Source organism: Betta splendens, chromosome 6, assembly GCF_900634795.4.
Source record: "Betta splendens chromosome 6, fBetSpl5.4, whole genome shotgun sequence".
Lineage (NCBI taxonomy): Eukaryota > Metazoa > Chordata > Actinopteri > Anabantiformes > Osphronemidae > Betta > Betta splendens.
The window spans coordinates 14,282,878-14,303,642 of NC_040886.2; the positions used below are offsets into that span (position 1 = coordinate 14,282,878).

Consider the following 20,765-nt stretch of genomic DNA (forward strand, 5'->3'; position numbering starts at 1 on the left):
TTACCTGGGAACAGAGGGGAGGGAGCATTAACTCCATCTGGGACTCGGAGACGTCTGAGTCTCTGAAGTCATGTGGTGAAGGCAGTGATTTCAAACACATTAGGTGATCGTTACACAGTGCTGTTGCTGCGAGTTGTGGTTTCAGGAAGTATCATAAAATATGTCTTTGCCTCTCGGAATTATTTCTTCACACTTAACAGTTCCTCTGCCAAGAATACACTTGTTTGGCTGGCAGGAATAAGGCGAACCTGTTTTAATGTTGCACATATTCGTCCCAGATGCTCGATGCACAGGTTTCCCTTCATATTTGAGCCTTTGGTGTTCGTGCTCCTCCCTTTAGAGCATATTTGTGTTTTATCCACTAGGCCGCTAGCGTAACGGCAGGCGAAAGCGTGGCGCGGCTCCAGGATGCGAGCCGTAAAGTTAATGACGCATCCTCCGCTCTGGATTCGCAGCCAGCTCCACGGAGAATAAGAACCACTTCTTAATTCCTGATAGATCACGCCGTCGTATCTGGAGCGCTTCACTGGATGTGACTGAGTTTATAGGATTGTGGCTGCCGTGTTTGCGTCTGTGTCAGTCATTAGTCAGTTCCTCACCTTTGTGATCACTGTACATCCTGCAGGTCTCCCATCTCAGCCAGTTATGGCCCAACGTCCCATCTCCCTGTCACAGACTCTTTCTGGAGCATATTTTTCTCATTATTCCTCTCTCTGGATGCAAGGTTGACTGTAAACAGTGTGATCTCGTCTGTCTGATGACTCATAACCCACTGCGGGCTCATTAATATGGAGCGGAAACCCAGGGCAGGGGCTTCCTCATTAGCAAACGCATTCCTGTGGTGTTGACCGAATGAACCCAGACTCTGCCACGTCGCATGTTAGCGGGTGAATGTGCGTGAATGGAGGAAAAGCACCTTTTGGGGTTTTTGCCTTGTTCTTGTGGGACATTCGTGACTTCTGTCTCGACCGGATGCTCCTTAGTTAATAAGAGCACAGCGACCAGCATGAACTTTGCCTTGGTGTTCACATTTTAGGAGCTTTTATTCTATGAAAATAATGAGCTCACAACAGTGGCTTTAATTGGCAAACGTACAAATCCGCGGAGTCCAGCGCGTTGATGCGTCGTCATCGGACCTTTGCACCCGACTTTTCTCCTCACGTTTTCCTTCATTAGTCACTAGTTTCCCTGTGCTCATACAGTACTAACAGTAACTCCTTACCTCTGTTAGTCTCCCTGTTTAATGTTTGACCCACCCCCCAGATCCTACTCGCTCTTTCCTATCTCTCTCTTTCTCTCTCTCTCTTGCTCGCCCGCTCGCTGCCTTGGCATATACACACACTGGCACACAGAGCAGAACTGACTCTGATGTCACCAGGTTATCTCCAGTTGTTCCTCTGCAGAAATGAGACCTGGCGCATTCTCTCTCTCACAGACACACACACACACACACACACACACACACACACACACACACACACACACACACACACACACACACTGGTGGCTGGCACCAGTGTGTGTGTGTGTGTGTGTGTGTGTGTGTGTTGTACACAGTGTGTACAGTGTTGTACACACTGGTGCCAGCCACCAGTGTGTGTGTGTGTGTGTGTGTGTGTGTGTGTGTGTGTGTGTGTGTGTGTGTGTGTGTGTGTGTGTGTGTGTGTGTGTGTGCATGTAAGCAGGGCTGCTTCTGCATGTGAGCCAAACATGGACCCATGTTCAACAAACCAATTATCTTTTTGTCAGTGCAGCGCTCTCACATCACAGCATACTGTATGTAACCACAGCTTCTGTATACACACACATACTATAGACAATTATGCTCAGGTGGCCTGTTTTGAACCCCTTCCTAATTAGCAGTGAACACAGGATGTCTGACATGCAACGCCTACACTAAGATACAGTAAAATAAATGTACCAGCATGTGATTTATTTGTAGTTGTACCATTAGAACTATAGATATAAGGTCAAGTCTTGGAGAAGTTGCCCAGCTGTTCTTAAGGTGAAGTTTGAATTGAGTGAGGTGAATTCTGTTGCAGAGGCAGTTGCTCGTATCCTCTAGTTTGAAACCTTTTCCAAAATGCCTCAATTCAAACACCCAGTTAAGCTTTGTTCTTGTTCTTTTTTAAAATGGCTGCATTTACCCTAGAGTTGCTGTCAAAAGTCCAACTCTTCCACAGGGAGCCCACAGGAAAAGTGACGTTTTCATCTACAAACTGAAACGCCTGCGTTCACATTTAAAATCAGTCTTACACCGTGACGAAATCTGAGTGACTGGAACGTTCCAATAAGAGATGGTCATTATTTCCATTGAAGTAAGATAAATCAGGTGGGATTCCCCTCAATAACACTTTTTCCACGTCACTGAATTCAGATCAGGATGTGACCCCACCTCTCAGACGTTTCACAGAATGTGGAGTGGCCAGTGATCACAGGGACAGATGTGTCCCCCACCCTGTTGCAACGCCAGCATTCAAACCACCCACAGTGTTTCTGCATTTCGATCATTCTGTTCTTAGTTTTAATTTGTGGCCTCTCGACTCGCGCAGTCTGTTTCTTTCTTTGAGAGATTCAGTTTCATGTGTACATTTATTCTCAGGATGCAGTGTTGTCATCATCATCCTGTCCAGCACGTGGCCGAGCTGGATCCACTCTTAGCGTGTGTGTGTGTGTGTGTGTGTGTGTGTGTGTGTGTGTGTGTGTGGGGTCAGGGGTCATGAGGGGACAATAAAACATCAGAACCGACTGGTCCAGAGCATTGAGTCTGGGCACCAGAGCAGATCCAGGGTCAATGGACCTGCTGCGGTTGTCTTCACGTTCGCCAGCGTGCGTCACCGGCCGTGATGCAGCATGACAGGGTGGCGCGGGCTCACGGCGGCCAGCGCAACGCTGCAGAAACGGCCGCTGCACGAGGACGCGTGCGAGCGCGTGACGCGGTGACATTTGCAGCTTGTCAGGAGGGCTCAGATCAGCGTGGTCTCTGAACGCCGGTGCGGAGACCTCCCAGTACTTTGACCGTCTGATCACACGCTCCTCCTCTCGGCTCGGCCGCACGTGACCTTTCTGGATTCAAGGGACACGAAGGATGTCAAATGTGAAACATGATTTTTTTAATCAGTGTCTATTTCATTAAATGAAATTTAAATGCAGTTGGATAAATCGCAGCTACACGTGGTAAAATGCTGCTGCGAAAGGCAAGGATCTGCACAAACGGGGATAATGGTCCGCGTGCACCCTGTGCTGAGCTTGCACAGTAGTATTGCGTGTGCCTCTCAAAATCTGAAACATCAGTCTGCAGCCGTGCCAAGCGCTGGTCTGCGAAACCCCTGAGCACATCACTTTTTTTCTCCACCTCTTTCCAAAACACACTTGCAGCCAGACATCCGACATACTTTTAAAGACGGGGGAAATGAGGAGGCGACTAGAAAACACATGCTGTTTAACGGCAACATGGAGCTGGCGACGTTAGCGACTGGTTCCTGCTCCGGTTTTAAACACACAGACGAAGAAGAAGAAGAAGAAGTGTATAGAAAAAATGTGTAGAGACGGTACAGAAAAGATAATACATGCATTGGATCGGATTTTATAATGGTATTTTTTGTCTCAGTTCTCAACTTGTGGCAGTTATTTAATTTCTTTGATGGAAGAATCTACACAGCTGACCAGTTATTTGTGCAGAAGAAGAATCTCCTGATAGCTCAGCGTTTCATAGATTTATTTTTATTTATTTCCCACATCAAACGTCTGAGCATTTTTAATGTCGTGAGATTGTGTTATCTGTCATTGTTTTTGGAGGACAAACGCTACCTGCACAGATAAAAGCGCTGAGCGGCGCTCGAAGCATCAGTCACGCCTGCTGCTGGTAAGTGAGAGCCCTCGGTGTCTAAAATGTCAGCGTCTGACCTGCAAAGGACCTGCGGTGATTCAGGTGAACAGCCTGAAGTGGGAAAAAACACGTTTAAATGCCATTTTTGAAGGTGCCAGATGTTATTTTTGTTGATCCAAGGGGGACGGGGTGCAGTGAGAGCCTGGTTCACTAGAAAACAATCACTGATCTGTTGCTAAACCGCTGTCTTAAACAATATTATGCTGATGCAACCAAGTATTAACTCAAATGCTGTCGTTCTATGATGCTGATGCTACGATTTGGACAACCTCCGGTGCGTTCAGGTAACTCTGACCTGCCACTCACTCCGTGATCAGTGCGATAATCTCCTGGCTGGACAGTATGAGGCCGAACCCACGGGTGGCTGTGATGGATGACGGTGGTGTCCTCCGGTGTTTATCAGCCCTCTTCCTCTTTACGGCCTGTATCTCTCCTGCCCACAGCAGTTAAATGCTGCAGATAAAACGATGGAGTCCAGGGACCGCATAAAATAAAAGCTGCCACTCGGCTGATTTACGAGGCCGTCGTCCGACGGTGATCTGTGATTCTCAGGGCCACGGTGCTGTGACGCCTGCCGGCTCCATGCATCGTACGCTGTGGTGTTGTAACCGGTGACCGCTCTATCCACCGCCCTCTGGCCATAATTGGCACCTCCTTAATGGCTCTGTTTTCCTCCTTTTGATGCATTTTCCTGGGCTGCTGAAACATGGACTGACTTGGAACACAGTGTTCTTTAAGTGGCTGGGTGTCGTCTACAGATCAGCCTGCAGCACACGTTATCTCACTGCTTGTGCTCTCTGTGTTTTCATTCACTGGCTGTTATTTAAGACGTGTGAGTGAAGTGGGAAAAGGGCACACGACACCATGACGGTTGTTTAACCGTGTGGCCCACATTTTATTTACACTTAGAGATGTCAGGGGCTGATGGGAAGGGTCTGTTTGCTCACTGATGCAGAAGGAGTCTTGGATCTAAAACGGAGAGAGATGGAAACGATAGAGGGGGCGCAAGAAAATAGTGGGGCGGAGCTTCTTGAGCATCGATAACCTTATATGTACAGTACATCCTCCGCGGTGACACACGGGCACCTCTTCAGCATCACAGCCCTATGATGAAAACAGCACGAAAGGAAGCCGGGATCCTCATTGTTTGTGTGTCTGTGCTTTTACTGTGCTCACTGTTGAACAAGTCTTCTTATGTAGGAACATCGATTAAAGTTTTATTGTATTTTTTTAAATTGAAATACAAAGAAGCAAATAGTTTATTTTGTAAACCAAAATTATAAATTCAATTATTAGAAATAATTGGATAAAGTTACAAAACTACTCAATACAAATCCCACAGCATGTGTAAAAGCACTGAACTTTCAGCTGAACATTGTACAATAACACTGCATTGTTTGCGTAATACACCGTTACTTTACACCGCTTCAATGTTATCAAGATTATTCACAGTAGCCTTTTTCTAAAAGAAAACGGTCTTTCAAGCAGAGTTTAATCTGTGAGAAGAGAACAGCATGTTATTTATGGACGTCTGAGAGGAAGTGTGCAGTCTGACTGCAGATAACTTCACCAGGCTGATAGGAACTCTGAGAAAAAGGGCTCCACGCACCCACTGAGAATTTATAGCAAAGGTGATGATTTTTACTTTGAGCTTCTGCCTTATTTATTATTGTGATGCTGATCTGAATAATGATCAATGCCTGTGTGTGGGTTGTTTGCCTGCACACGCCTGTCGAGGCTGAAGCTGATGAATAACTGTGGTGAGTTTGTGCCAATGGTTAATGCTGAATGTAACCGCAGGTTTCTACAGAGGATGACTGCACACACTACATTACACATGTCTGCTTCAGGCCTGGAGGTCACACTTCTCGCCGTGCGGCTGAGTCTGTTCTCCTAATGGAGCTCCACACAGGACTGGAATGTTCTGTTATATGTCGTTATCCTGTGAATAATGGTGTATCTGAGGCACATTCTCTCTATTTCCTGTGGAAAACTGTAGCTTCAATACCACTGTTGTGAGGACATTTTGTCCTCATTTTCTGTTAGGGCTGATGTTAAGTTGCTAGAATTAACTTGTAAATGTATTAGGTTTGGCTTAATATGATGCTCAGAGCAAAAAAAAAAAGAAGACACAGATCCAATAAATGTCATTCTAGGACTTTTTACACTGCATCATATATTTTACATGATGTGTTTCATGAAAGAAAAGCAGTGAGTGAAGCTACTGTAGCGCTCATGCGTTTTATATTTACTGGAACTAAATTCCTGTATCTTGTATTTCCATCCAGTCACTTTGACTCAGGACATTTAACACACATGCTTTCGGCTGCAGCAGACGCAGAGCCAGTGTATGATTAGAATATTCCCGCCTGACCGCCGTTACCGCTGCCGTCACCACCGCTGCCACAGTCTTTATAACAAATAGATCACCTCCAAAGACTTTCTTATGTAACCTTTAAACAACTACACATTTCTCTCTGTGCTGCTTTCTTGGGGGACGCGGGACCACAAGCGTGCCTGGAGGCCAGAGGCAGATGAGGCTCTGTCAGCTTGCGGACCCATGGTCAGGACATCATGATGACATTAACACTCCAAGAATGTTTGAAGCGCTCGCTCTCGACCATCTTTCCACCCTCAGCGCCGGCGACGTAGGCTAATTCTCCCCTGCAGAATGTGGATTGTTATGAGGGACTGCTGGTCCAGTACGTTAGTCAGACCGCGGCGCTGGTGCTTTAGGTGCTTGTTTGTTCTCTGTGGTCTTATAGTGTAATAGCTACTCTAACAAGGATGACCCATAACCCTTTAGGGTGATTTGATCAGCATTGGTTCATGATGTAAAGACATTCTAAGATGAGCGATGCAGCAGCAAACATTTTTGACCAGTGGAGCATTGATCTGAATCATCCTGTGAGGGAGTGGGGAGAGATAAAAGGGGGCTTTTGTATCACAGAAGGTCTGGATTTGCGGATTTGTGGGGGTCGGGCTCAATTTCACCACCTGATTCCCGTCTCTCCTCTTTCCTCCTCTCTCGCTCCCGCTGACCTTTTTTTGCGATAGCAGCCCAGATATGACAAGGGTTTCATGAAAGAAATATTTAGATAGATCACAAGGCTGAGCCCGTGCTTTGAAGCCCACGAGGGTGGTGTTGACAGCCGCTACTGGAGCGCCTAATTAGGCTGTGGAGACTCAGCTCCTCTGATGCAACCGAGCCGTCCAGCAAACGGTGCTGCGCAGCAACTCCATGGAGCTGGAGCCCGTTTGCGTTTGCACATTCTCAGCAAGGTGTTACAGTCAGGATGCAACTGAGAGCACGGCGGGTGAAGCTGTTGACGTTTAAGGTTAGCGGGGGCAAACCAGCGGCGCTCCGAACGGGCCTCCAGCTTGATGTACGGCCCGCGGGTCGTAAATCTGGGCCCCGAGCTCTGTGTTGATAAAACGTCTGAAGCGGGAACGTGGAAACGCCGTCGCCTGTGACGCCGCCTTCCTGTACGGAGCCGCGCTCTGTGAATTAAACATGGAGCGGGGCCATTACAAATGACAGGGTCCGAACAGCCAAAGAGGGAGGTTGGAAAAACAATGCAACCACGTGAATCCATCATCTCTGCCAGTTCACTGAAACCTTGTCAGGGAAGGCCAAGTCAGCAACTGTAGGTCAGCTGTGAGCTCCAGTGAAAACTAACAGTGAGAGGAACAGAACCTGATTCAAATCCCAGGAGAGGATTGAAGTGACACTTAATTTAATAAAGGCTTCCCATGTTAAGACAAAATGTCTTCCATGTGTCCATAGGTGCAGCACTGAGCTTGTTTATAGTCTTGCATAACTAATGAATTACTCATTGGAGCTTCTCATGAGGAAAACACTGTTCCTCGTTACAGATGATGATGATGATGATGATGATCTCATCTTTGATGTCTGCATTTGTTTTGCTCAGTGGCTGATCCAGTCCAGTGATCGATATGCACACAGATGCTGTAGAACTGGATCAGGAGCTGCAGGCATAAACTTGGATGATGGACTCCCACTTTTAATGGTATGAAAGTGGTCATTGTTGACTCCTGCCTTTGATAGTGTAGTTTTTATAAGTGATAGCCTGACTATATGATTAATTTTTAGGATTAGAAACAATATCTGTGTAAGTGTCTGTACTACGCACGACTTTGCCTGAACAAATGGCTCCAAGTATTTTTTTTTTCTTTTATCACTGTCAAAGTTTTCTTCAGACGTTTTGCTTTTAAACTGCAGTCATCGGTTTTCACACGAGACGCGTGAAGGAGAAAAACAACAGGCGCATTTTTCATGTGATTTATCAAATACTTCCATGTTCCTTTGTGTCATTGACGCAATCGCCTTAAATACACCGCAGCGCTGTTTTCTCTCAAGGCACCAGTTTATCACATCCATCCAGCCTCGCCACTGATGTCGCTGGTGACACCGGGTGCCAAGACTCTGCCAGCTCTGGCAGATAAAACTTGGACTGCCTGTTTGTTTTCTATGTGAGCTCCATTATCTGGACCGGCAACAGACACTTTGATGAAGTGGACTCTTGAAAAATTGTGGACGTTGACCAAAACACATCTGTCTTTCTTATTGAGAAAATAAACCGAGCGAGTATAATTAACACGCGGGCCGGGCCGATCCTTACTGAGTTTGGGTGAACAGTAAACAACCCAGACAAATTACTTTGAAGGGAAAATCATTTATGGGCAGTAATTCAGAGCCATGTTATTCATACTTGCAGGAGATAACTGGACTGGACTGCTTTAATTGTTGATACGTAATCTCGGATCCTTAGATCTAGTGCTGATTCTCATACGGGTCACAGCTCATACACAGCATTGGACTGATCGGTCTCAGGGCCACGTATACAAACACACTGTACCTTCAGGCAGTGTAGGGTCACCAGCCTTACTGCACATTCTGAACTGTAGGAGGAACCCAGAGCCTATGCACGCTCCTGTTCAGCCCGGAGTCGACATAGGTCCTGCACTGGTCTGACGGTGCTAACGAGTTTAAGAAAAAACCCTCAACGTGTGGCTAAACTCCTGTAGGTCCTTTCTTGATTATTGCAAAGAGACACAGGCCTTTTGGAACGTTTCACTTATTTTGGCCAAGAATCCAGAAGGGAGGACAGAGAGCAGCAGGGTGCCAGGGTGTTCAGTGATACTGGAAGTAGACACTAGTACTGGAAGCACTAAAGTAAATGTTGGACCACCCACAAACAATAATAATCAAAAAAAATTTAAACATTCTACTTTAATTAAAAAAAACGTAAACAATACATGAATAGGAAAGTCCACTTCAATTGTTAGATGCACACACGTCATGTTTCTCCTGTATCATGAAGACTGTATGCTACTGTATGTTATAGCATAGAGGTTAGCTAAGGTGTTGCTGATTGCGTTTCTCATGGTCTAACTCAACAGACACAATGTCTTCTGGTGTGGTCTGAAAGGTAAACAGGACGGGGTGGGGAGGGTTTGGGGTGTGGGGGGGTTGGGAGCTCCAGTCTGTGTTCACTCCTCGATGTCGGAGTCAAGTGTTGGCTAATGGAGCCTGTCAAAATCCCTGTAGCCTAAAAGCACCTGCGCTGGGAGGCCTTGTGTGTGGATGTCAACTCACTGTGGTCATAGCCCCCAACCCCAGAGCTGCACTCAATACTATGCTGTCACACTTGATTTATACACTAAGTGGAGAGCAATAAATGCTACAATTAATCTTAATTAAGTCCTGGTAATCCTGACAGAACTCTATTAACGGTGACCTCTAAATTGAAAACGTCTCTGCACTGACTTGGTCAATATGGAAATGGACCTACTCTAATATTTATTTGAAACACAAGTCTAATTAGCCAATTCTGGTTTGTACACAGGTGAAGCAACCATAAAGGATCCAAATACAAAGTATTAGCATAAAGAATCATTAACCACTTGTTTCTTCAAAATCAATATGAATGAATTAAATGCAACAACACATTATTAACAGCTTCAAATTAAGTTATTGTTATAAGGGCAACATCAAGAGGGGTGTGCGTTTCAGGTACGCAATTTTAAAACAACTTTAACTTTTTAAATAAGCATATTTTGTTCAACTAAATATGAGTTTTAGAGTAGCAGAGATATTTATACGAAAATGTTAGATTCCGTATAAAAAAACATTATAAGGTCACAAATGAATGCTAATGTTTGAAATGTTTATTTTGAAAATGTACATGGACAAACGGGGGAACAGTCAAAACAGTCACATCTCTGGGTCCTCATTCCTGATGTTGAAGTGCAGACATTCAGTGTGTCCTCGACTCTTCATTTTGTATATTGTGTATATAAATAATTTTTTTCTGTGAAAGTAGCAATTAGGTTTGTGTAAAGAGAGCTGTCCTCCTCCTGAAGATGTAGAACCTCAGCTCTGTGCTCTGTTCACTCACTACAGAATCACTGCCCCTTGTTGGACTGAGCCGTCTCTGCTGTTCCATGAGCAGGAGAGACAGTGAATATTCCTGATTTCCTGCTCAGCTTTTTGATGCATTCAGCGTTTACCATTCCCTGTATTATTGTACCTCCAGCTAATTTTATTTCCGTTTGTTCCTCTTTTATTTATACAGGCTGACTGAACTGAGCACACATTCTGTTTTGCAGCAGAACACTGGGCTGGTTATAGTTACAGAAGGATAAATAAAAATGGACCAAACTAACGACGCAAGCACAAAAGAATAATAAACATCAGAATGTTCTAGAACTTGGTAATTAATGATATGTCTTTAAAGTTACAGAGTATGTTTAGATTTCTTTGGTGGCTTTGCAGTTTATTCCATGATATCAGCTCGCTCACATTAAAAGCAGATCACTTATAGTATGGGCTTTGGAGTGGGTTAAGTACGGATCATGGTTCCACAAGAAGAAGACGGAAGGAGGACGTTTACCAGATACATATCTGTGGTTATCATGTCTTACACTCACAATATGTAAGTGTTATAATAGTGTTATAATGGTGTCCAGTAATTTAGCGTGTGGAGGCACCATTCCTAGAATACAGAACAGAGGAAGGATAAAGTCATTGTATTAATAATAATATTAATAATAATAAATATTATTATTATGATTATAATAATAATATTAACCCTTCAAACCCTTTAAAAACGCTTTAGTCTCTGCTTTATTTGCAGTTAAAGATTTAAAATTTGATGTGACAAGACTGAAAAATTAGACCTTACAATCAGGTATTACAGGTAACAAGTGAATTAAATGGAGTGATGGAGGAGGTGGTGCGTGTTCCATTTATTACCAACCCATTCTTCCATAGCTGTGCACGAGCTGTTTTGTCCACTATATCATCTTTGCAAACAAACCCTTCTGAGAACATTTTACACACAACATCATTGCATGTGACGCTGAATATTCCCGTGTGCACGCTCTCCTTTGTCACATTGTGTGCTTTCTCTCAAGGTGAATGAATGCAATCATATGACGCCAATATATCAGTAAAGCCCACTGTGCTGCTGTTTTCCTCCTTCGTGCAGCGGGAACTTCTGCAACTCAAGCTCCTGAACTTGTTGGCTCCATGCGGTGAAGCGGTCCGACGTGATGCACGCGTGCTCGGCTTCACAAACAAACCAAAGCTAAAGTCCCAAACACATGCACGGTGTGAAGCCACTAGCTTTCTCATCTCTGCTCTGCTACCGTTGCTCACATTCATCCTTGGGCATACGCTGCCTTAATAGGCTTTATCTGGGATTCCTGTGCGTTAGTGCGTCGGCCTTATCTAACCGCTGAGAACAGAACTGTGTGTGAGTGCGAGCGTACGTGGAGCTGTCTTTTTGCCTCGTGCACCAGAGCCCCGGTGTGTTTTCTTGCCCAGCGCAGATTAGATCGGAGCCTGCGCCTGGTGCTCGGGTTTGGTTTGAGGCCGTCTCCCCTGTGACCAGCCCAGTTGAGGCCAAGCGGAGTGGAGAGCTGCAGGGGAAGTCCAAATCCAACTCGCACCGGCTCGAACACCAGGAAGCACAGACAGGAAATGACCTGGGCCTTTGGAAGTCATTAAACTTTTAATCTGATACCACAGGGACAAAAACACACTTCAGCAGTTCCCATCAGCTTGTCTTTGAATATATTATTTAGATTGCCAGTAATTGTAGTGTTTCTTTGCATGGCCCACAATGTTTGAGTTGATGTCTGAATTATATATTAGTTGTAATGGCTTGTCTGTTTTAAAAAAGTTAAACCATCAGATATTGGTCAAGGCAAAAGGAAATACACTACCTCTCCTCCCACTGTAAACTGGGACAATGAGTCGCGTCCTGACTAAAGTCTCTCATGTTTGTTGTCAGTGTAGTTCCCATCACAGAAACATCAGATGCTTTTTATGTCACAGGACTCAAAGACGCAAAAAAAGGAAAACAGATCTGAACATGAGGCTCCAGCTGCATGAATAGTGAACAGGCTGATACCATTCCAGCAAGTAACAGAAAACACAACAGGGATTCCAGACATTTAAATGACCATGTTACAGCCCTGATCTTAATATATGAACTCAAAAATGCAGAGTTTTGGCAATTTATATTTATTTACTGCTACACAGACTTGAATGTAACATTGATTTCATTTAATCTATAAGACTTCATGTCACTGTGACTGAGGAGCATCAGATTGTCCCTGTAAACACGGTGACTGATTAGCGCCAATCAATAAATTCCAGTAAGCAGATCAACGTACTTGTCCTCCATGAAAGTCGTCCTCCACGGCCACAGCAGCAGCAGCAGCTCAGGGCAGGAAGCAGCATCCGCTCTGCTGCAGCAGCGCCAACACCGTGGAACCCACAAATATGGGAAATAATGACGCTCAACAAAAAGAGCAACCTACAGCTGGAGGAGTGGAGACTTTAACGTAAGGAAGGTCCAGCTCTGAATGAGCCTTGCTGTCAAAGCAGTGGGGGGTTCTACTCTGTACTGGTCCTGTGTCATTGACTTTTGACAACATGGCATTTTCTATATTTAGCGTCAGCATTTACCATAGAATGTCTGAGGGGACGTAACTTTGAGTTGAGGACATGTAACATAATGTATGTAACCATACTAAAATGTCCATAATTAAATGTCTTCTGCCCCATTAAACCTATAGAAGCAAACTAAATGCAGATGCATAGTTTACTAGTACATTTCTCCATTATTACACTGCAGGTTGGGACAATCTGCACCGATATAACATCTGTGCTACACTTTCAATCAGCAGAGACGCGTATCTCCACTGACTTCGCCTTTAAAGGGTACGAAGGACCTGCCGCTACTGTGTCTGTGCACCAGGCTCTTATAAACACTCCTGACACCGGGTAATGTTCTGTGTGCCTTCTGTAAATTGAACACAACCTCTTTTGCAATAAACAAAAAACGAGTCTGCGCTTTCCATCGAATAACGAGCGGAGGACAAATGTTAGATCTTTATTTTAAGAAGTTAAATTTTTGCTATTTTCCTTTAAATACATGCTGGCAACTTACAAAAATACACATTTGCTTCCTTTTTCATGAAAACAAGACTATGTACACAGGCTGTAGCGTCTGTTTCTACACATCTGGAGCTTCAAAGTTGATTATTAGTGTTTCACTGATGGCGTTCGACTGATGATGTTTAATGTCATGCTAAATGTATTGGCTCAGATCTGTGAGATAATAACAGGGTGTGAAGATACGATGGTTAAAGAAGAATTTCCTTTGTGTCCTTTGAGGTAAATAATTAATTCTATTAAAGCTCTGCGCCGTTAAAACTTAACTTGGCGCATATATTGGATTCAGCAAAGGGTCGTGTGTGGCAAGGATCATGTCCGATTCCCCCCTGATGTTTACAATGCTTGGGCTTAACAGAATGACAACCGTAAGCTGTTAGAGAGGTTTCTCATTTTTGTCAGTTTACTTAATGCAGCCTTTCCTCCATAAATGACGTCAAACCACCACTGGGAAGACTAAATAGGGCTTTTTAAAATCTGGTGCCGTCTACACAACTGGCCTCACGCTGCTGTAAATGGGAGATGTCGAGTCCCTCCTCCTCAGTTGACGAGGGGAGAATGTGAAGAGGTAGGGATGTTTTCTATTTTCAATTTAAGAGCTAAAAATGTTGCCTTAAAAGTCCCTGTTTAGGGCATCGACCCCGGAGGTGATTCCTATAAAACGTTATTGATAGAGCAGGAACAACGAGGCAGAATGAGAGTTTTCACATGGAGGCCTGAATTGGCCCCTTCTTCTTGGGGGACCACGCGCTTTATGGATCGCTTCCTCCTCCTCGCTGCTCCGGGAACAGCCTGACATGTGCCGGCGCCATGTTCTGTGATGACAACTAGGATAAACGGCGCAAACAGCGGGGGGGGGAAGCGTGGCAGCTTAAAAGCCTCTTTCCCAAATAGAGTTCAATACAGCGGACGAGATGAAGGCCAGCCGCGTTAAGGCGAGCTGCAGGGACGGAGCTGGGCCGAGGCCAAGCCGCCGCCGCCGCCGCCTCGTTGGGGACAGGAAGTCTGTCCTGTCTTCTCTCCTTCCCTTCGGTTTCGCTGCCAGTTCGCCTGTCGTACGTCCCCGCGTGCGTCAACGCTTCATGACCTACTGGAGCTTCAGTAGCCGTGAGCTGAAATCTCATTCGGCCCGGTTCATCAGAGAGCAACATTGTGTTTTGCAGTAAATCACCTGACAAGTGATTCCGAAAAAAGCGGCCTTTCATGTGGGTCTGCAGCAGTTGGAGGGTTTGGCCGGAGCCGAGGAAAGTTGACCCGCATGCTTCACTGAGAGCCCACAGCTGCTGGCTGAGTCCGAGTGGTACCCTAAATTGTTCGCTAGGTTTCCATCCTGTATGATTGTTTGTGTCTGGCGTTCGAAAACCCAGTAGCATGTACTTCAGATTCCTCTGCGTGTGCAGTCCTCCCTAAGCAGACAGACACATTCTCCCATAGCATATTTACACCCCAGGAGAACCAAGTGGCCAGTCAGCCTCGGCAGAGTCACTAAATCACTGCCTACAGCTCGGACAATATTATGTTCTCCTCTGATCTTGATTCTGATGCACAAGTAAGTATAGTATAAATCGATGTGGATGTGGAATACAGCATGTGCACCCACGAGTCAAGGAAGAGGTTTTATCTGCTAAGTGTAGGTCATTAACTACTGGGCACAGGCTGCTTCTGCCTAAGGTCCCAGTCACCTTTTATTATTGATAATAAAATAAGTCTTGAAAATGTCAGTGGTCTAGGGTCATTATTATGAAAACGCTTCCAGGAGGAAGATCCCAGGTCTTCATTTATTAAGGTCATTTCAGGTTATTGAAGTGTGTGCGCGTCAGTCGAGGAGTCAGACATTGATGCGTTGAAAGCTGAGCCGTTGTTGAAATGTCCTTGAACAAGACATTACTGAGCACCACATTTCAACAACACTGAATAATTCTGAATGGGTTCATGAGAATAGGAATGTACGTGAATGTAAGTGACCAGAGTCTGAGGATCTGTTTCACAGCCTGAACTCCCAACAGCATTCCTCGAATTTAGGAAAACATGTAAACTGACGTCTAAAAAACTCAAAGTGATTAGTCAGCTCGCTTGGCGTTTCCCGTCTGGCCCAGATGCTCATATAAAAGCTGACTTTTGTGCGCTGGACACCTCTCACACAAGGTGGACGGCAAGTGTTTTTCCTGGCGCGTCCTGAACAAACAGACCAATTACCGTGGGCTTCCTGGTGCGACCAAGCACCAGCTACAGCTCCATTTAGCATTATTTGAACAGGTTTAAGACATAACTCTGTGCTCTGCAGAGCGACGCGGGCAGAGATCCGTCGCACCGGTTCCCCGGGTTTCCCTGCGTTCGCATCGACCCCGGCTCCAGCAGGTGTCTGGTGTCTGAGACGAACACGGCGTCCCGTGGCAGCGAGCCGACGCGCGGCCTGAGCGAGCCGCGACGGACCAGCGGCTCCGAACTGGACCCCAACCATTGCACGCGCGCGCATGCAGCTTCCCCGGCGTCCGTGCACATGCACGTGCGCTAACGCGTGGCTTCTTTCCCACGCAAACCGTACAATTGCATTATTCATCCGAGGCGGCGTTTCAGCTTCCTCTGTTTGTTCGCCCGCGGCTCTCCCGCCCACGCCGGTGAGTTAAGTACCCGCCTCTAGTTCACTCCCAATATTCTTTCCCATCATTCTCTAGAACCCGGGCCCTGTTAGCCTGCGTATGCTGCGTCCTGAGGCCTGTTGGGGAGTTGGAATATGGTTAAAAACATTACAAATGGGAGAAAAGTGATGAAGTCACTTGTCTTGTACAGTCGTGCATTAACATAATAATTCAATTGTCAATTTCAGAAAAACCAAGACGAGGAAAAACCAATGGTGCGTTTGAATGTTGAGCCGAAGCGCGTGTTGATTCCAGCAGTGGCCGGTAGCGAAGGCTGGTTCCGGACGTGCGTTTCTGCGTGGACGGTGCCGGTGGCCCGTGTGGCGGGGGGCGTCCGCGGCTCGGTGGAAACTCGGCCGCGTCGGCTGCTAAACGCTGCGGCGGATCTCACTGTGCACGGCTGCCAAACACAATGTCAACTGTTCTCTAGCACTTGGTTCCACTGCTCACTTCCTGCGTCTTTGAAATCACATCTATAATTGTCAAATGTCTAGAATGATTTGTGTAAACGTACAGCTAATAACGTTTGCTCAGTCTGCGTTTGTGCCCTGTTAAATTCATTGGCAGTGACTTAAAACAGCTGCCGTTAGTGTAGAGTCGTATACAGTAGTTACTGATATCGAGCATAAATTAAACGTGCTCTTGTGCAACTTGTGCAGCCGGGAGAAGTCAATCACAACATGGAACAAACTTCCAATTTACTTCAACTGGGTTTAATTGATTAGCTAAATTGGCTGATGATGTCACAGCTTGTGGGATTTCAGAAGTTACTCTACTGACATTTTTGCTTGAAGGTTCTTTTAGTTGGAATATGTTTTAATTGGAGTGTTTTTAGTTAGAATGTGTTATTTTAGTGTTGTTGTCTGTTAGTGATCGCTTCAGCTTGTCTTCAGCTAACAGGTCCAGTCTGTGGGTGGGATTTACAGTGTTTGAAGCTAAAATTCCTTCCAAAGTGTAAAATGTTCGTCTATGGCGCTCCTGCGTTTTCCAAAGTGTCCATAACTCTGGAAATCGGATGGGACTCTAAACTTAGATCAAAGTTGGGGAGGCTGCGCGATGACGTGGTTTAATGTTATTGGCGCTGTAAAATGAATTTGGAAATTGAGGCTCATGTATAGATCCCATCTGTCAGCCACAAGCCCAGAGGCCGCTGCAGGTCACATGACTGCCCCCCATGCAACATCCAAACCAGATGTCCCGTGAATGGCTCCTCATAAAGGATTCCTCCTTTACAATGGACCGTGACGTTGCCAAATAGGGTAACACGGCAGAGAGAGCCCCCCCGGGGCGTTCACATTCCTACCGGTAATTCAGAATCGCCTCTGAACCTGTTGGTGAGGACACCTGACTCATTTGGTGCAATGATCGTGTCCCGAGTTGCTGAACGCGACTGCAGAGACCTGAGGTGATTCATCTTCATCGGCTGCACACCGCATCCGGACCAGGAAATGATGGGCTCTATAGGAAAGGCACGCGGGTTATGATGGGCTTTAGACTTCCTGGCCATTGACAACCTTCTGGAAAGGAAGCTGTTGGTTTTCACTTTTAATAACAGCGGATTGTTCCAGATACAACACATCTGGACTGGACGTTTCCAGCCAGAATAACACGAGCCGTTTCATTTGACGTCACCTCGCAGATATTGTTGTTTTTGGGCATCCTTTTGCCCCACACATGTATTGACTCTAACATCCAGAGGATGACCAACGATGTCACACAGCGTGAGTGTAACCACCACATCTACACGGAAGACAGATGCTTGTGCATCGCTAGACACTAGAGGAGGAGGGAGAGAGAGAGAGAGAGAGAGAGAGAGAGAGAGAGAGAGTTTCTGTCACTTGTGAAATGAAAACATATTTTTAGAAGTTGCCTATGGGTTGTGATGAAAAGGGAAAAGAGCAGATGTTGCTGAACAGATCTGCACTCACTTGTCTCCTGCATCCTGTGTGAAACACTGAAATCTGTGCCCGGCACCTTGAGAGGTGATGGACAGGACCAGGCCTCTGTTTTCTGCCACTGAGAGAGTGATGCTGATGTGGGGATGAGTGCAGGAATAATAAAAAAAACAGGCTAAGAATTCAAATACACCAGCATCATCGCCACGGGTCCAGCGACTGTGAATATGATGCTTCTCTGTCAGCTCTTTGTGTTTTTTCTGTATATTTGTGCACCTCCTGAACTGTGAACCCTCTGCTGCACACCAACCTTTCAGAGCTGAAACTCTTGCACCGTAATGCAACACATCATCAGTGACACATCGACTGGAATGAATATTTCACTGACCTGGTGAGTCGCAGTGAAGCTGGACGGCACCCAGTGAGCTATTAGGGGGATTTCACTGCAGAGGTCCCCTTTCTTTCTCCCATCAGCATCTAGATGCTTTCTATTAAAAATGAATTCATAACAAACCAGCTCAGCTTCAACCAAACAAAAATATAAAAATATAGCACACGAATGAAAAAACACCCAGAGAATGAACATGGACTCAAATGTTTTTTCCTAATACATTATTCTATTCAGAGATAAACTCGTAAAATATAGGTCAACCCCATTTTACACAGTGTAATAGAGCGGTTTAGGAGAGCGTGGCTTGTTTTTTAATAAAAAAAATAAGGTAGTGAGTGAATTGAAAACAGGCACAATCTCCGTAGAAGTCAGAGCTAATGAGGACAACGCCTGCTGGGCTGAGCAAGGCTTTGGGGTTTCACGTTACATTATCCCGCTCCCTGTGTGAAGTCGGAACTCGGGGGTGTGAATGAGCCGAGGCTCGCGGCTGGTGGCAGAACACCGCGTTTGTCCCTCGAAACGCCGAGCAAACAGCCGGACGGACGCGCGCCCCGCGGCTTCGGGGCTCCGTTACGCGTCCGGGAGAGACCGGGAGGCGGACGATCCGCGCACACGGGGAGCGTTCCCGGAGCGGCACTGATGTCCTGCACAGACCGCCGCCGCCGCTGCACGGACCGAACCGGGCCGTGGAGCCACCGAACCAGGAGAATGACGGCAGACGCGAGGGAAACGGCGCGCCACGAAGGAGGGCAACGCGGGGCGCGTGTGCGCGGCGAAGCGGTGCCCTAGATCCGCGCAGCGTCCGACGTCTCTGTCGTCCGGGCTCGTTTTCCAGCGGTCACGGAATGGCCCGCACCTGAAAAAACGGCAGCACCTCGTCCGTGCGTAAACGTGGACATCCGTGCCTGTTCGCCGCACTTTTTAACTGTGCGTACGACGAATTATGTTTGTTTTGTCACTAACTCACGTCCTGTCCCACGACCACGCTGCTGCGGCGGCATTCTAGACTTCCTCATACTTCATATCTGCCATGAGTGATGGCGATGCCCGCGGATTCTGACTGCACCGGTGCGCAGAGCCTCGGCGCACCGGACCGCAACGGCTACGCCAAAACACGTGGCGCCCCGCCGCGCCGCGCCCGAGACTGCGCGTCGTGGGCGAGGTTCGCGCTCGCGAAAGCGTGGGGCTCCCACAGACTCCGGAGCGCGCTGTGCGTGGGGTCGCTCTCGCTTTTCCTCGCCCTGCTGGTGAAGTGCGCGGAGCGGAGCGCCGAAGCCGGCGGCGGCCTCTCGTCCCCACTCCACGTCGCGTCGCGCTGCGCGGCGGAGCTGCTGCAAACTTGCTGGGGCGCGCTCTCGCCGCTCCTCACCCTCGCGTGTGCCTTCTTCTGGGTCGGCGTGTACTCGGTCCGCGGCGGCGTCCCGGCGCGCACCGCCCTCTCCCTCCTCACCCTGTGCCACCTGGGCGAGGCGGCGGCGCGGTCTCTCCTGGACGGGGCGGATGCGCGCCCGCTCCCCTGCGCCACGGCGGCCGCGGTCGCGCTCGCCTGCGTGCTCGCCGGCTCACTCATGGTGGCGCGGCTCGACCGCGGCGTCTCTGTGATCGTCTTCCTCAGCCTCGTGCGGAGCGTCTCGCTCTTCTCGCTGCACAGAGTGCGGGCCGCCTGGAGGCCGTACGTGGCGTACCTGGTGGGGGTGCTGGGCATCCTGCTGGCGAGGCATGCGGACAGGCTGCTTCCCGGCGCCGAGCGACGCGAGGAGGGCTGCACCCCCGTGACCGAGTCCAGGGAAGAGGTCCCTGTGTTTAAAAGGCGCAGGAGGTCGAGTTCTGTGATCGCCTCAGACATGGCACACAGTCAGTCCAACAGCAAGTCGCACCGTCGGACGTCGCTGCCGTGCATCCAGCGGGAGCAGGTAAGACGTCAACGTCCCGTTCAACTTTTCTCGCCGCTGGTTTACTTTTAATGGGGTGTTCGTGGAGGAAAGAGGGAACGGTGGCAATTTGCAAAGATGGACGTATTCAGGATCAATTACGCCCGTTAGAATCCCGCTGTGCAGCAGCGCTGGCAACAAAAGGCTCGAGACGTTTCACGCTTATTATTATTATTATGTTTCTGCTGATATTTTGACGTATTCCGTGGATCCACAGCCAAACATGAAATTATATTTACTTAAAAATATATTTTTGTCAGGGTTCAATTTAAGAAACTGTTGACTTGTGCAGGTTTTTACTGAAGATGATGCCTCTGTAGACACATGTAGTGCAGTCGTAAGTGGAGCTCTCCTTTTGTCATTTGAAATTGAAGAACCACATTTGGAGGGACTATTTTAAAACGTGCTGATGGAGAAGGGAAGGTGGGGATGTGGTGTGGGTGATTCATCCCATCCCTAATTATTTATATCCAACCTTTTTCCCCATATGATTTTGAAGCCGCTGCTGCATCACTGCCTCTGTGTTCGTA

The 20,765-nt window shown here is 47.1% G+C and overlaps 1 protein-coding gene and 1 long non-coding RNA gene across 3 annotated transcripts in view; one reads left to right on the plus strand and one right to left on the minus strand.

The window, feature by feature from the left end:
- Positions 1-16,155: 16,155 nt before the first annotated feature.
- On the minus strand, positions 16,156-19,811 carry LOC114857889 (uncharacterized). Its single transcript, XR_003786288.3, has 4 exons — positions 19,674-19,811; positions 18,302-18,401; positions 17,947-18,048; positions 16,156-17,794 (listed from the first exon to the last, which is right to left on the minus strand). It is a non-coding gene; the product is annotated as an uncharacterized LOC114857889 (long non-coding RNA).
- The window catches only part of pde3a (phosphodiesterase 3A, cGMP-inhibited), a 47,462-nt gene continuing 45,401 nt past the window's right edge, over positions 18,705-20,765 (plus strand). Inside the window, exon 1 of one of the 2 annotated variants that reach the window (XM_041071328.2) lies at positions 18,705-20,217. In XM_041071328.2, the coding sequence (XP_040927262.1) occupies positions 19,342-20,217 (876 nt within the window). In that variant the 5' untranslated portion in view covers positions 18,705-19,341. The remainder of the gene's footprint in view (positions 20,218-20,765) is intronic. The other variant, XM_029154791.3, reaches the window with a different exon arrangement.